General features: G+C 34.5%; 1 protein-coding gene across 16 annotated transcripts in view; it reads left to right on the forward strand.

The window, feature by feature from the left end:
• BLTP1 (bridge-like lipid transfer protein family member 1) overlaps window positions 1–16673 on the forward strand; it is a 195615-nt gene that overhangs the window by 21223 nt on the left and 157719 nt on the right. For 15 of the 16 annotated variants that reach the window (XM_057310047.1, XM_044384298.3, XM_044384302.3 and 12 more), the window contains exons 4-7: window positions 1613–1729; window positions 2721–2799; window positions 3894–3958; window positions 15752–15938. In XM_057310047.1, the coding sequence (XP_057166030.1) occupies window positions 1613–1729; window positions 2721–2799; window positions 3894–3958; window positions 15752–15938 (448 nt within the window). Of the gene's footprint in view, window positions 1–1612; window positions 1730–2720; window positions 2800–3893; window positions 3959–15751; window positions 15939–16673 lie in introns of those variants that run through there. The other variant, XM_044384305.3, reaches the window with a different exon arrangement.

Consider the following 16673-nt stretch of genomic DNA (forward strand, 5'->3'; position numbering starts at 1 on the left):
GTGTTTACTCTTGCTGTTTTACTAAGTGGCCTTATGACAATGAAGGGGGTTGGGGAAAATGATGCAATGAAAAGGCCACAATTCTCAGGTTGTATAATATTAGAAGCATACTTTCTCAGCAAATGCCTCTTGCCTTTCTGAATGGCACACCATAACCTGCTCTTGATACAGTGATTTACAGTAAAAATTAGCACAAAATATCTTTAAATTTAAAATGTAATGACATACTAAAATCACTATGTTGTATACGTGAAACTAATGTAACATTGCGTGTCAACTATACTTCAGTAAAAAAAAAACCCCAAAACACTGTTTACAAGGACAAAAATAATGACATATCATCAAAGTAATTTTTCAAAAGATTATTCTAGAAATAATTTTTGTGGGCAAATCGTAGCACTTGCTACATTAGAGTTATTACTGTCAATCTAAGCTACCCTGAGAAAATGTATTTTGACTCAGTGACTGTTTTATCCACATTAAATAACTTTTTAAAAAATTAAGAACTTAATGTGATGTTGCTAAATGATTGTACATATTTAATTGCTTTACATTACTTTGTCCTAATTTAGAAAATAGTTATACTTTTAACTAAAAGGAAATTTATTGTCAAAAAGTGCTTTCTTATGTTTTATTTTTTGTATATGCATAAACTAGGTTCTTTTGGAAATATTATGAATCCTATAGGTGACTATACACTTCTTATGAAAAATGAGTCAAATTTGAAATATTTACTGTAGCATATTCACTGGCATTCTTTAAAAGTAGGTTATTGTCTTATCAATTATAGCAAAATAGTATAAAATGGCCTGTTTAATATAGCTATGCCGTTAAGTAGGGTAAAATTATCACTTCTTTCCATTTTTTTTAAAAAGTAGAAATTATTGATTTAAAAAAACTACCTTTCCTCTGATTTAAAAAATCATTGGTTTTATTTCTTTTTAAATGACTGTAACCTTTAGGAAATAGCTTGGGAATGAGCTTTTAGCCTGATAAAGGTGAATATTTTTCAGAATATTCAGAAACATGGGCTTTCTCCTTCCAGAACATCTTTATATACATTTAATAATAAAGAGTACAAAACAGTGAAAAAGGAAACAGAAAAAAAAAGAAGTATTTTTTTCTTTCTCTTTTTTTCGAGAGAGGGTGCGCTTTCGTGTGTGAAAATCAGGGTGGGGGGAGCGGGAGGAGGAGCAGAGGGAGAGGGAGGGAGAGAATCTTAAGCAGGATCCATGTCTATCATAGAGTTCAAAGTGAGACTCAATCTCACGACCCTGAAATCATGACCTGAGCCTTAATCAAGAGGGAAATGCTTAACCGACTGAGCCACACAGGCACCCCTGGCAGTATTTCTTTAATTGATCTGATTGAAATATGTGCTTTTCTGGCTAATGAGTAAAGAAAAATGAGGAAAGTTGGATAAGGTAGAATCAACATTTGGTATTAAAAATCTAAGTATTAAATTGTAAGAGGACATATTATCATATCGAAGTAAATCCTGTCATTTCTGAATGTAATAAATGAACTTTTACTAACAAATTTTTACTGAGTATTAAGGTGATGGTAAAGGAAACTTATAGTGAAATTCTTTTGCATTTTTTTCTCCCGACAGCTACCATTTTATCCTGTGGATGGATTATATATCTCACATATTACAATTCTCGAAATGTTGGTCTTATTTTAACATTGGTTCTTAATAGATTATACAAACATGGCTATATCCATATTGGTAAGTTTGTGTAACACTGAATGTTTTTCTTCTGCATAATCTTGAGATATATATTATAAATTTATTTTTTATAAGTGATAGTAGCTTTAGAAATTTACCTTTGTTTCATGAACATTAACCTAACTGGAATTTCTCTCATTCAGCACTCTGACTCTATCACTTGGTTAGGTTCTTTACCTTATTTCTTAAAGTGTTTCTATAGTAACTTTTGAATTTTTTTTTCTTATAAAAGATGCTCGTTAAAACAATTTGAAAAATATAGGCACATATAAAATATGGAAATATAAATTTCTCAGGATTCTACTATCCAAGGGAAGTTTCTAACGCTCAATGAGGTTTTTGCTGTTTTTTTTTTTTCAGTAACCATACTTAAAAAATCTGTAAGTTAGAATCATTTTGTGTATTTCATTTTGTGGCCTGCATTGTTAATTTAAGTTTCCAACTACTCTTAAGTGGGAAGTTTGCAGATATGAGGGTCTGTTTGGAACCATTAGGCATCGGAAAGCCCTCAACCAGTGGGAAAAGGGGTGAGAGGTCACTGTCTAGAACCATTCTAACCTTCATTAGAGTACTTCTTAGAGAACATAAATAAAATTTCTCTCAAACATAAGTCACCTTCCACTAATTTGAGGCAATGACTGATTCCTGGAGTCAAAGAAATTAATGGAGAAAAGTGGTGAATTAGTCAGTGCTTTGGGCTTTATTTAAAGTTTTGCATAATTAAGGGAATTATTCATATGAAGCAGCTATTCAGTGTCTTCATATGGTTATTCAGTAGCTCAGTTCATAGTGATGGTACTTATTGTACTTTTTGTTATATTCCAGGAAAGAGCAATAGAAAATTAGTAAGGTTATAAGGGTATCAGGAGGGAGTCGAGAGAGAACATTTAATTATTGAATAAATTGAATGCTAAGATTATTTTAAGCTTTAAGTGCTCACTCTGGATCAAAACAATTCCATTAATCACTTTTCTTTCCCCCCCTACAACAGGGTCCTTCTCTTTCTCTGTTCTTTCTGGAAAAGTCATGGTTCGTGAAATTTATTACATTACAGAAGACATGTCTATTAGGTAAAAAAAGCAAAAAACAAAAAATTCAAACAAACTTGAAATATAGTAAAATTTTTTTCTGATGATATTTTATTTGATATGATTTGGTTTTTCAAATAAAGCCATAAATCAAAAATAATTTTTTTGTAATAAATTCTGGCAAATTGATGTTTAAAAATATTTTTATCAGTAGATTAATTTAACTAAGGTTTAGCCTGGCACAAAGTTTATCAAATAGCAGCTTAAAGAAATGAATAATCTCATTTCATTCCTAGATGAACACATGAACCATTAAATTACCTGACCATTTTTCTTGTACAATTCATGGTGGTCATTTGTTACATAAAACAAGGATCAGGGATGCTGATAACTCATCCATTAGCTCCTTATGATAGGTAATAAGTTTTAAGAATTTTTTAGTATCTGTTAGCTACTTTAATTTTACTGTAAGGAAGAAACACAAATCTGAGTATAATAGAAATGACAATATGTTTGATATGTTCTTTCTTCTGTAGGCCTTGAAAGAAAAGTTTACTCTATTTTTGTGATTATCTTAACATTTGTTACTTAGAACTTGAAAGTTTTAAATTAGTTGAAAGGTGCTAGGGTTTGGTAATACGCATACCTCACTTGAAACAGTAGAGGCAACTTCTTTGTGCGTCTAAAATTATTTTGAAAAGAAAAGTAAAAAGTAAAGGTGAGGGCTGTAAGTTCATCCTTTTGAGGCATGAGGTTATATATGATTACAGAGATGAAGGGGTTATCTTTCTGTTAGCATCCTAATGTCCCCCTTTCAAGATTTGGCTTTTTGTTTATGAGTTTTTACACCATTTAAAAAATATCATTTATAAAAGAAAAAAGTTTTTCTGTTATCACTTCATTTTCCTATTACATGTGATCTGGTATTAAATTTTACCTAAGTAGAAAAATCTAATTTAGAGCTATGTAAATTCTCTTTTCCTTTTTTAACTGGAGATTATGAAGCATTTATCTATACCAGTGATCTGTTGAGAATTTTCTGTATTTTCATATTCATTATCAATTGCCTGCTTTTTATAATATTAAATGAATAAATTGTTACTGAAGTTTTCATTTTTGTAATTTGTCTTGCATAGAATTCAGGATGGATTTATAATTTTTCGGTGGTGGAAAATGTATAATCCAAAGCAGAAACAACATGGTGAGTCTTCATGTTTTTATGTATTTGAAATCTTTAATTATATAATCAGTGTTTTCATTTATGGATGTTAAAATGTTTCACATTTTATAATAGATAAAAATATTTTTTAAAACTTTGGCATTTAGAAACTCTGATTTTATCACCAGTTGGCTGAAAATTTTTCAGCAGCTTTCCTCTTGCCTGGTTAAATTTATTTACTTAAGCATATTATTTATTCTCAGTATGACCCTTACTCCCATAGCCTTACCTTGTATTACATCTGTGGACCTAACCCATTCTGTGGTTAAAATGGACTTCCTAGTAGTCTTCAATCATTCTACTAAGATACTTTTCTTACTTTTCAGCTTCTGTGCCTTTATTCATAGTGCTACCTGACACTGCTACTAATTGTCATTTATCTACTGTGCTAAGGATGAATAGAAGAGAGGAAATGAAGGCTCTAGACTTTACCCGTTCTGCTTTTATCATCAGAATTTTATCACCTCAGAATTTTCTCCCAGGGTCTTCATTTCACAACTCTATAAGTGCTCCTGTGCCCCTAACCTTCCTACTTGACATTAATCATACCACTGACTTCAAGGAATGTAGACCTTGACTTTACTGCCTAGAATAGTGGTTCTCAAACTTTTCAATCTCAAGAACTGTACATTCTTCTAAATTACTGAAGACTCCAAAGAGCTTTTACTTATGTAATTTATATTGATATGTACTTCATTCAAAATTAAGCCTGGGGGCGCCTGGGCAGCTCAGTTGGTTTGGCGTCTGACTTCTTGATTTCAGCTCAGGTCATGATCTCAGGTCGTGGGACTGAGCCTGTGTTGGGTTCCATACTGGGTGTGGAGCCTACTTGGGATTCTCTCTCTCCCTCTCCTTTTGCCCCCCCCCCCCCGCCCCCCCATGCACACTCGCACACTCTCTCTCAAATAAATAAATAAAATCTTAAAAAAATTAAGCCTGGTAACTATAGAAATATTTTTTATTTCATTAAAAATATCTATAATAGGGGCGCCTGGGTGGCACAGCGGTTAAGCGTCTGCCTTCGGCTCAGGGCGTGATCCCGGCGTTATGGGATAGAGCCCCACATCAGGCTCCTCCGCTATGAGCCTGCTTCTTCCTCTCCCACTCCCCCTGCTGTGTTCCCTCTCTCGCTGGCTGTCTCTATCTCTGTTGAATAAATAAATAAAATCTTTAAAAAAAAATCTATAATAAACCCATATGTATTAAAATAAACAGTGTACTTTATGAAAAGTAACTTTTCTAAAGCAAAAAGAAAACCAAATAGAGTGGCATTGTTTTATATTTTGCAAATCTTTTTAATGTCTGGCTTAATAGAAGATACTTGGATTCTCACTTCTGCTTTTATATTCAGTCTTTTGAAGTACCATATATCATACAGCCTTTAAAAAAAAACTCCACTGTCCACTCATGGGAGAATGAGAAAAAGTTGAACATCTTCACATAATAATAGTATTAAAATAGTTTTGACCTTTTGGTCCCTGAAGCAGATCTTGAGATCCCTGCAAAGGTCCCTAGACCATACTTTGGTAACTACCACTTCAGAAGATTTTAGATGGGGCATTGGAGAGTAGTGTCAGAAAATGATGTGACTCTTCCACCTTTTCTTAGCTATTAGGACTATCTGTGTTTCTGGCACCCACATTAAAATTCTGAAATGGTGGTTAGGGTCTGTAGAACTTTGGAACTTTCCAATTTTTTTTTTTTTTTTTTTTTTTTTTTTTTGTGGATTCACTTAGGAATCTTGCTGTCATTTATAACTTTGCTTCTATGGGAAAATAGATTTAAAGTTCCAAAAGTTTTTAAACTTACCACAAGACTGAGCTAGCCTAAATTACTTTTGAATTCACTATTCATTATTATTTAGTCTTTTTAAACTGTCATTTCCTTGCTCCCACATAGCTTTTCCCCCTTTAACATAATACATCATGTACTTTTCCTTGAAAAGACTGGCGTAAATTGATGACAATTTGGCATCTGTAGAATTAATGAAATCAGAATGACTAGAAAGAATGGGCAGATTTCATGTCTGGAAAGAGTTTTCTAAAAATTGGAGTTGTTTATCAGATAATTTTGAGCAGAGGTTAAGGGATTTCATATGATAAAAGTATTCTGTTGGTAGTTTGGAATAGACTTTTCTCAGTCTGTCTTCTGTGATTCAGAACAGCTGTGTGTTATTAAGTCTCTAGTCTATGGTTTTAGAAAATCCATTGTTCACACTGCCTTTTTACCTCTTTTTTCAAACAATTGCTGTAAGCATTTTCACAGGAAAAAAATATTCTTTAGATAGTCAATATGTTAGTGTACTGGAAATCTTTTAAGTTTTGACTTTCGTCAAATGTAAATATATTCAAAATTTTGAGTCACTTTCCTACACTATTATCCACCTTAAATTTTGTGGGGATAATATTCCTGATTATTTTTGATATTTTATTTGACTATATGCCCTAAAGGTGGCATTTAAGTGAAGATATCCTACTTGTACTTCAGAGATGGCTAGTACTCATTCTTAAGAGCCAAGTTCTTTTGAATTCAGTCCCAGCTTTTGACACACTGACTTAACTTTGAGCAGGCCCAGTATTTCTGCCTCTGATTTGGTTTGTAAAGTCTTTTGGTTTGTCCCTTAGAGATAAATTTACTTTAGGACTGTTAATCTTGCAGTGTATTCATTAGATGATGTGCTCTTTTGACTTAATCTCAGTTTAGTTTTTCCCCCCACATTTAGTTAACATTAAGCTTTATTGTTAATGAGATTGCAGCAGAGCTGAGACAGAAGTTCTCCTTGTTTATATTTTTGAAAATGCCTTTTTGTATATTTGTATTTATATTTATATTAGAAATTTTATTCTAAATTCTTTTCAGTGTTTTAAGATGTTCTTGTGAACCAATGAAACTATAGGGATATGAGTTGAGGAGGCCCGTTTGACCCAACATTCCTCTTCCCCTGACCCCATGTTCTTTACCCCAGGATTCTAAAGAATTAGGAAACAACTGATTTTCTCAAAATCTGTTATCAATTTGGAAACAGCTAATGTTCTAAAAAATCCTCGATTTGCAGATGGAAAAACAGAAATTACTGTTATTAGTAAATGGTAAAGCCAGAGTGAAAACTTCCAGTCTAGTGTTCCTTGTATATAAAACAGGCTTGTCAAATGTGGCCAAGTAGGTTCTTGGAAATTCTTTTATATAAACACTGATGACAGCTTATGGGAGGAAGGAATATGATAATTTGCAGTATCCAGAGGCAACTGCAAGTTTTAAGGTTAATCCTAATTGGATTGCCCACTTTAGAATTTTCTTAGACATGAGGCACACCATCTAAAATTGTTTATGGCTTTTTTTTTTAATAAAATAATTACTTCATTCTATCATGAAGTATTTCATCTTCTTAAAGTGGATTGGTTTTCACCAAAATACATAGATAAGGTCAAGAGTAACTGACCCGGGGCGCCTGGGTGGCACAGTGGTTAAGCGTCTGCCGTCGGCTCAGGGCGTGATCCCGGCATTATGGGATCGAGCCCTACATCAGGCTCCTCCGCTATGAGCCTGCTTCTTCCTCTTCCACTCCCCCTGCTTGTGTTCCCTCTCTCGCTGGCTGTCTCTATCTCTGTCAAATAAATAAATAAAATCTTAAAAAAAAAAAAAAGAGTAACTGACCCAAAGAGGTAGCTTTTCATAAAAATCTTTAGCTTATTTAACAGATATTTTGCATTCACTTTACCGATCACTGATGACAGTGGGTAGGATTTTGTCAGCAGGTGGAGGGAATGTTAGCGTATTACCATGTCTCAGCTTTCTTTGTCATTGGCCATGATGTAAAACAGAAATATAATTTTTGGGTATTTTATGTCTTAATACATAAGAATATCTAAATTATTTTGTCTTATTTTTTTGTGTGCCAGTGCTTGAAATAGAAAAGATTCCACACCTCATTTTACAATGATGTTAAAAGTTGGTAGACTTTATTAGTATCACATTTGCAATTCTACTTATTTGCTAATAGTTTTTCCTACATTTTAACATTTAAATCTATGTGCTCATCAAGAAGAGCACAGCTTTGGCGAGGGCCAAAGAAGTTTCTCTTCCATGTGCTTTTAAAAGAAATTCTCTGTTACAGAGGATGACATTCTTAAGATGCTCACAGTCACACCTTTCCAAAGGAAAGAAAATGCCAAATAGTAATGCAGGAATAAGCGGTTTGGTCTAAATACATTATTAGTCTAGCATGATTCAGAGGTAGAATTTAGAATATATAGCACATAGAAGAATGAGTAGTCTGCAAACTAAGCTTTTGGTAAAAAGTTGGATAATATTATGGAATATATATTAATTTAGTGAATTACATTCACTAATGAGACCTTACAGTCTAGATATTATTTCTTACTGATTAAGGTCAGATCCAGATTGTGTACTTTGACAGTTAACTGAGCAAGAAGTGGAGATGGTTGACATTTCTTGTTGGAAAATTTGGAAGCCTAATTGGAACATGTGCCTGAAAAGATAATGGCCGCTAGCCATCCAAAGAGATAGGCTAAGGTCTGTCTGGGGTAAGGCTAAGATTTTCATGAGAAAGCTTTAGAACTATTTTATTAGGAGAAAAGAGGAGTGTTGAAGTGCTCAAATTCTGTGCCATTGAGCTTGGTTGGGATAATTTAATCCAGGAGAGATTTAGAGTTGTCAATTGTTCAGTTTAATCTTTAGGGGAAAAAAAGGAAAAACATCTAATTTGTTTAACATAGAATTTGTTGTAAAATATTCCCTAGGTCATGAAATTAGTGATCTGCTGTAGGTGATTGTTGGCCAGAGACCAATTAATGAGGATATCCATCAAAAACGTTTATTTTGTTTTTTAGGATAGTTGATTTTAAGCCATTCTTTTGGAAAATAAGTAGCAGGACCAATTACCTCAATATGTGATGATACAGTGTTTAAATGAATACCAATCTAAATAACTAGGCATGCATCTTTCTTATCTAGAGAAGTTCTTACATTTCTAAGAAGTGAAAGGATGATGGTAAAGTATGTCCCTTTCTGTTATTTTGTCATTTAGAAGTTTTAGCCTAATATAATCTAGTAATCTAAATTCGTAGCATCTAAATCTTGTTTGTTAAATACAGGAAATAAAAATCCCTTAACAATTTAAAAGGTCAGTAGACTATTTTGTCTTTGTACTAAGTATTGATTCCAAGTATTACAAAGCCTTGGCAGCACTTTGCACTTTAGCTTTCTTACTACAAATAGCATGTGTCCCAATTACATAATTAAATAAGTGCCTTTTTCCTAATTTCCCTTTGGAAAACAAGAAGTCTCAATTAGCTGTTTGCTCAGGAGACTTAAGCATTTCTACAACATTCATTTACCTTTTTTTCCTCCATAAATTAACTACTTATTAAGTGAAGAGCCTTTTATATTTATAATTTATATCTATCTAATTGTGTATTTATTAACAAATATTTTTGGGGAGTCCATTATGTAAATATCAGATGATAAGGATATGAGAAAAAGATTTCTGCCTTCAAGGATAGAACAATGTCAATGTAGTGATGAGGTTTGAAAGAGTCAACTGGGGTACCTGGGTGGCTCAGTGGGTTGTGTCCAACTCTTGATTTCAGCTCAGGTCTCCATCTCAGGGTCGTGAGTTCAAGCCCCACGTTGGGCTCCACACTGGGTGTGGAGACTACTTAAAAAAAAAAAAGAGAGAGAGTCAACTGATTATACCTTTCTTAAATTATATATAAATTAAATTTTTTGCTTTGACTTTCAGTGTCATCAGAATGAATGAAACTTAAAAACTGCTTTTAAAATTCCCAGGAGAAATAAATGTCATTGAGAGACCTAGTGTTATAAGAATTTAGTAGTTTTAAATATTGCATTTAAGCTTTGAGTATTGACCAATTTTTCATAAAATTGCAAAGAAATAACTGAATTCTTGATACATTTCTGTGTTCAGGGATTAGTAACATTTTTTGAAACCGTCATTGTATTTATTAATGTAATTGGTAAGTAATTTATTTTGTGGTCAAGACCTAGTATTTAGAACCTTGTATTCTTATCTACTACTTTCTAGTTGTGTAATCTTGGGCTTCAACTTCCAGGGTTGCTGTGATGATTACATGAGATTAGGTGAATAAGGTGCCTAGAATAGTCCCTGGAACATAGCATATGTTCAGTAGAGATGAGCTGCTTTTATTATTATGAACATTGTATCATATTATGAAATGAAAGATTATTTTTAAAAACAATTTATATGACTAGTAAGAATTTGACCTGCAAAATCTAGGGAACTAATATTTATTTTGTATGACAATCCTAGAGGTAGGTAGAAATATTCTCATTTTATTTATTTATTTATTTATTAAAAAATTTTTTTTTGAAGATTTTATTTATTTGTCAGAGAGAGAGAGTGTGCACAAGCAGGGGAAGCAGCAGGCAGAGAGAGAAGCAGGCTGCCCAGTGAGCAGAGAGCCTGACTCGGGGCTTGATCTTAGGACCCTGGGATCATGCCCTGAGCCAAAGGCAGAAGCTTAACTGACGGAGCCACCCAGGCGCCCCATATTCTCATTTTATAGATGGAAAAAATAAGGCTCACAGCGGTTAAGGTACTTGCCTTAGGTCACATTAGTAAATGAATGATGTCACATGGATCCAATCTTATAGTCTTACTACTGTTTATTTACTATTTTTCTCCAGTTTGTGGAGAATCTAATGCAGGAGTCCCCAACTTTTTTTTTTAATTAAAGAAGGTCTGTGTGCATGTATGTGTGTGTGTACATTCACATTCCTTGGAAGAGGAGATGCATGTCTTTGGAAAAGGTGTCTGTCTTTTGGGAATGTGCTCATCTGTCAGTGGAGGTATTTATTTAAAATAGAGTATTGCTTTCCAGATCAACAGGCACATTGTGTGTGGGGTTCCTTTGTATGTGGGGCTCTGTATGAACTTACTGTTTGAGGGTGAGATTGTAAGTGTGCCAGTACTTTGTGTCTTTGTGTTTATGTTAGGATGGGGTAAGGACCTGGAAAGGCTATTGCTATATAGAATATTCCTGGGGATCACAGAAAGCTGGGATTATTTGCAGTAAAGATCCTGGACAAAGGCCCTGAAGAGAATACAGCCACATAAGCCAGGTGTGGAGTTCTGATTTATTGTTTAAGCACATAGCTTGCTGGCTGGAATAGTAGTATTAATGCAGGTGAAACAAATAGAACCAACAGAACAAATAAAAAAATGCTTTGTGAATTCAGCTAAATCTTTCTCTTTTAAAACGAAATCAATAAATGCTTTTAAAATGCTTGTGGATTTGCTATTATTTTTCTAAAGTGATTTTTGGAAGGAAAAGAGTGGTCTCATTTTGTTCAATCTTATTTATTTATTTTTGTTTTGTTTTTTGTTTTTCTTTTTTTAATTTAAATTCAATTAATTAACATATGGAATGTGATTAGTTTCAGAGGTAGAGTTCAGTGATTCATCAGTCTTACGTAACACCCAATGCTCATTACATCATGCACCCTCCTTAATGTCCATGAAAAACCCACTTATTATTTCTATTGAATGATTTAACATATTTTTTTTTTAAGATTTTATTTATTTATTTGACAGAGATAGAGACAGCCAGCGAGAGAGGGAACACAAGCAGGGGGAGTGGGAGAGGAAGAAGCAGGCTCATAGCGGAGGAGCCTGATGTGGGGCTCAATTCCATAACGCCGGGATCACGCCCTGAGCCGAAGGCAGACGCTTAACCGCTGTGCCACCCAGGCGCCCCTGAATGATTTAACATATTTATTGAGCATCTCGTATTGTACCAGGCATTGTTTTAAGGATATAATAGTAAACACAGCAGGAAAAATTGTTCTCTAATGGAGTTTGCATTCTAGTGAGGGAGGCAACAATAAATAGATATTAATGCAAAAAAGGTTGGGAAGATAGGGTAGGTATTGTTGAGGGGATCTTCCAGTATTTTAGTATCGAGTATTTAGTGTTTGTCAGTGTTGTCAAAATATTTTCAGAGATTAATACCTTTATCTTTGTGCCTTGGTGTCCTCATTAAGTTAATGTAGCCACATTCAAATCATAACAGTTATACTAAAAGAAGAGAATCAGTTGTGCGTGTCCAGTAAGTTAGTGATAAAATCGAGAGGAATCCTATTTCCAGTTTTATACAGTCACTTTTTGTTTATTCATCACTGCTGATCCAATTAGTGATGAGGTTGTGGAATACAGGTGAGGTTCAGTGGGGTGGAGTCTGGAGCCGACAGCCAAGATAGAATTCTTGAGGCGTCTTTGGTGCAAAATGGTGGTTTATTAAAGCATGGGGAAGGACCCATGGGCAGAAAGAGCTGCTGCACTGGGGTTGTGAGGAATGGCCCATTATATACCCTCAAGTTGGGAGGGGGTTAGGGATAGCATAAGTCTCTAAGGAACTTTGGAAGCAAGGTTTCCAGGACCTTAAGGGGGCTAGCTGTTGTTGGGAAAAGGTCATTTATTACTGTCTAATAAAACCTGAGTTATGAGACCCTTCAAATGTATATCGGTGGGCCATATGCTTGGGGGATGATTGCCAACATGTATCTTGGGGGGGGGGAGGTTAGAGATAAAGGAAGTTTCCAAAGGAATTTTTATATGTTAAAGTAGACTTACAGGATCTTGGTGGAGGGGAGGGGGATCAGGCTAGGACTGCCTTTTGCCCTTAGCAAAGTGTTAACATCTAGGCAGCTGAGTTCCTAGAGGAATATCACTGTGCCTGTTTCAAGGACTTCTCAATGGGCTGTAGGTAGTAAGAAAATTTCATTGTGTCTGCATATATTCCCTTCTGGAAGCTAGGTTACTGATAGCTTTGTTCTTGTAAACTGCTAAGACATTTGTAAACTGAGGGAGACTTAAGTCTTGCAGGATTGTGGTATCTATAGGTTAACTGTTTCTTTGTCCTTTAGGGCAGCCAGGAGTGCCTGAGGAATGTCACATACATCCCATGGGGGCTGGAGGGTTGCAGGGTGTCAGCTTCTGCTTTGTCCTCAGCTTGCCTTCCATTCCCTCATCATTAGGGGCTAGTCCAGACTCTTAATTTTCCCCATAGCTGCTTCAGCAGCTCACCCACTGGCTTTTATAACATGGTCCTAATGATCAGGGCATTTGTATTCAGGGACCATGGTAAACTATTCTGTAAGTAAATTTGAAAACAAATGACCTAAATGAGTTTTGAGGTAAATTTTGATTGAGTTATTTATGACCTTGAAGAATTGCATAATAATTAATTCCTGTATAGATCAATGAGGGGGTAGAAAAATATTCCACTTTCCAGTTATTATGCTTCTGCTTCTACATGTAGTGTTTTCAAAAATTCTAAGATCTGTTTGTGGATATTTTTGTTTTACTTAGGAGTATGATTTGTAGTAACGTGCTCTTATTCTTTCATACAAATGAGCCCTTCTGTCCTAGGAATTGTAGGTACCAGGGATACAACAGTGGATAAAACAAGTCTCTCCCTACAGATCTTGCTTCATTCAAGTTGGGAGGGATTCAGGTAATGAGCAAGTAAATATACATAGCCTTGAGGAATGAGTGAGGAAAATATGGCCTTGAGGAAGATAAAAGCAGATTCAGTACAATAGGGAGTGCTGGTTTGTGGGGAGGGCGCTGTTTTACATAGGGAAGTCAGGAAAGGTTTTATTGTTCAGGGATAGTTCAGTAGAAACATGAAACAACTAAGGAAATGAGTTGTAAATGTCTGGGGGAAGAACATTTCCTGGTTTACCAAAGTGGAGACCAGTTTTTTGGAGAGATCTGGAGAGAAGAGTATGGATCCTGTAGGATTTTATAGGTTGCTTAAAGGACCTTGATGTTAATCGGAGTGGGAGGGGAAGCTATCAAGAAGTTAGGGAACAGAGAGTAATATGATTTCAGTTAGGTTTTTGTAAAGATATGTAAAGCACCTGCATAAGGGGAATAAGGGCAGAAGCATGGAGACTAGTTAGGAGGCTCTTGTACTAAAACAGGTGTAAATTGATGGTGACTTTAGCCAGAGTAGTGAGAAGTGGTTGGATTTTGGATATATGTTGAAAGGAAATCTGACAGAATTTGCTGATACTATCTGGGACACGAAAGAGAGCAGTCAATTTTTTTGGCTTGAGTAATTGGAAAGATTGACTTACTATTGATAAGATGGGGAATATTGTGGATTAAGTTTGGTCATGTGAGAAAAGCAGATGTTTGGTTGGAAATGTCAAGTGTGAGATACCTGTTAATGTATCAGATTGAAAATATTTGAGTGATTTTCTGGATAGTTGACCCTGGCGTTTTGGGAAGAGGTTGTGGATGATTACTGAGGAAAGGTTTAAACCTAATGAGTGAAAGAGTTTGATAACTTACTTAAAAATGGATGATGATATTTTACTATCAGGTCTTAGAATGCTCTAAATGTATTAAAAAACAGTGCTTCCTACTCTTTTTGTTTTAATTTTAAGAATTTGACCTACAGCAGGAAAAAGGGGCAAAACGCTTGATTGTAATAGTTTAGGGGATTGTTTTAGTTTTTCGACCTGTGATAAATCAGAAGAAATAAGAGGGAACATAGGTCAATAGCTATTTGAAAAATACCAGAAAAATTACAGCTCCTAAGCATTTTTTTTTTTTAAAGGATTAGGCTTATCTTTTTCTTTTCTTAATTATCTTAGGAAGTGGTGAGGAAAAAACCTAGGTTGGAGTAGAACTAAAAGTATTAGACTGTATAAAAAGTGAATTTTGCTGATTCATTTTCCATGGTTTATTTTTGAAGTATGAGTGACAGTATTTTTCATTTGTTCATTTAAACTAAAATTTATTTTTAGGGTGTTTGACATTTCTTACACTTTTTTATTTTCTAGTAACTGGAGAACAAATTAATTTTGGTGTAATTTGGTATATTACTAAAGGTGTATACTTCATATTTAAACACAACGTAAGCTACTATAATGAAAGTTAGTAACAGTTCTCCATAGCCATTTTAAAAAAATAACCCCTTCTAACTGATCATATCTAATTTTTTTTTAAAGATTTTGTTTATTTATTCGACAGAGATAGAGACAGCCAGCGAGAGAGGGAACACAAGCAGGGGGAATGGGAGAGGAAGAAGCAGGCTCATAGTGGAAGAGCCTGATGTGGGGCTGGATCCCATAACGCCGGGATCACGCCCTGAGCCGAAGGCAGACGCTTAACCGCTGTGCCACCCAGGCGCCCCGATCATATCTAATTTTAATTGTCCTTCAGTTGAATTTGATACGGAGAAAAATGAATAAAGGTTAAAAAAAAAAAAGCCATCTCAAAAAACCCCCCATGTATAACATAAGAAAAGAACACACTAAAGAAAGCACTATGGTACCTTTTTTCTGACGCTCTTTGGTTGACGTGTGATACTCTGTCTTAGGTTTTTTCCTCAATAGAAACAAGTACCCCATCTATCATTTTGTTGTCAGATTTAATAATTACTATTGTTACTTATATTTAAGGTAATCATGTCTTTCATTTGAGAAGATTATTGTTTGAAGTCTACAGTTTTTAAGATCTTGGTTTTAGTATTGTGTAGTTTTATTTTTTTTAATTTTTAAAAAAATAAAATATGTATTTTGTATATTTGTAAGTTATATTTATTATATAAATTATTTTTAAGTTTTTGAAATTCTTTTTATCATAGATTTATGTTTTAAAAGAGTTACTTTAGCTGTGAGAAAAGATTTGACTAAAAACTGAGTGAAGTTTTTAAAAAGTTGACTAAAAACTTTTTTTTTTTTTGTAATTGGTATCTTTAGATCCAAAGGCAGAAACCAGATTATACATCACAGTCAATGACTTTGAATTTCATGTCTATAATCGTTCGGATCTTTATGGACGTCTTCAAGAATTGTTCGGTTTGGAGCCAACAATAATTCCACCCAAGAAAGAGGATGATAAAACACGGGAAGACGGAAGAACAAGAACCCAGTCCAAAATTGAAAGGTTCATAGTCACTCTTTTTTTTTTTTTTTAAAGATTTTATTTATTTATTTGATAGAGATAGAGACAGCCAGCGAGAGAGGGAACACAAGCAGGGGGAGTGGGAGAGGAAGAAGCAGGCTCATAACTGAAGAGCCTGATGTGGGGCTCGATCCCATAACGCCGGGATCATGCTCTGAGCCGAAGGCAGGCGCTTAACCGCTGTGTTACCCAGGCGCCCCTCATAGTCACTCTTGAATTTTATTAATCCCCAGCATTTAACATTTACTTTTATTAGAATATCGTTGATGCTACTCACCTAAATACAGCCTAATCTTTGTAGTTTGAGCAAAACTTACATTCACGTAAATTATATAATTCCTTTAAAAATTCAAATAATACAGAATTATATAATGTAAAAAGAAGCAGTCTTGTTCTGCTTACTAGTCTTACTTTCCTCCATATTGATAACTATCGTTATGTATTTGTGTTTGTTCCTTTTGAGTGCATGGACATAAATAGATACACATATATACATAGTTAAGATACATATACAAATATATGATTTTCTTTTGTTTGTTTCTGGGCTCTCTACATTGTTTCTGTTACATTGAGTTATGTGTCTATTTTTCACCAGTACTGCACTATTTTGATTACTGTAGTTTTACAGTAAGTCGTGCAGTCAGGTAGTGTCAGTCCTCTAACTGTGCTGTTTTCCTTCAACGGTATGTTGGCCATTCTGGGTCTTTTGCTTCTCCA

This window comes from Ursus arctos, unplaced genomic scaffold, assembly GCF_023065955.2.
Source record: "Ursus arctos isolate Adak ecotype North America unplaced genomic scaffold, UrsArc2.0 scaffold_11, whole genome shotgun sequence".
Classification (NCBI taxonomy): Eukaryota; Metazoa; Chordata; class Mammalia; order Carnivora; family Ursidae; genus Ursus; species Ursus arctos.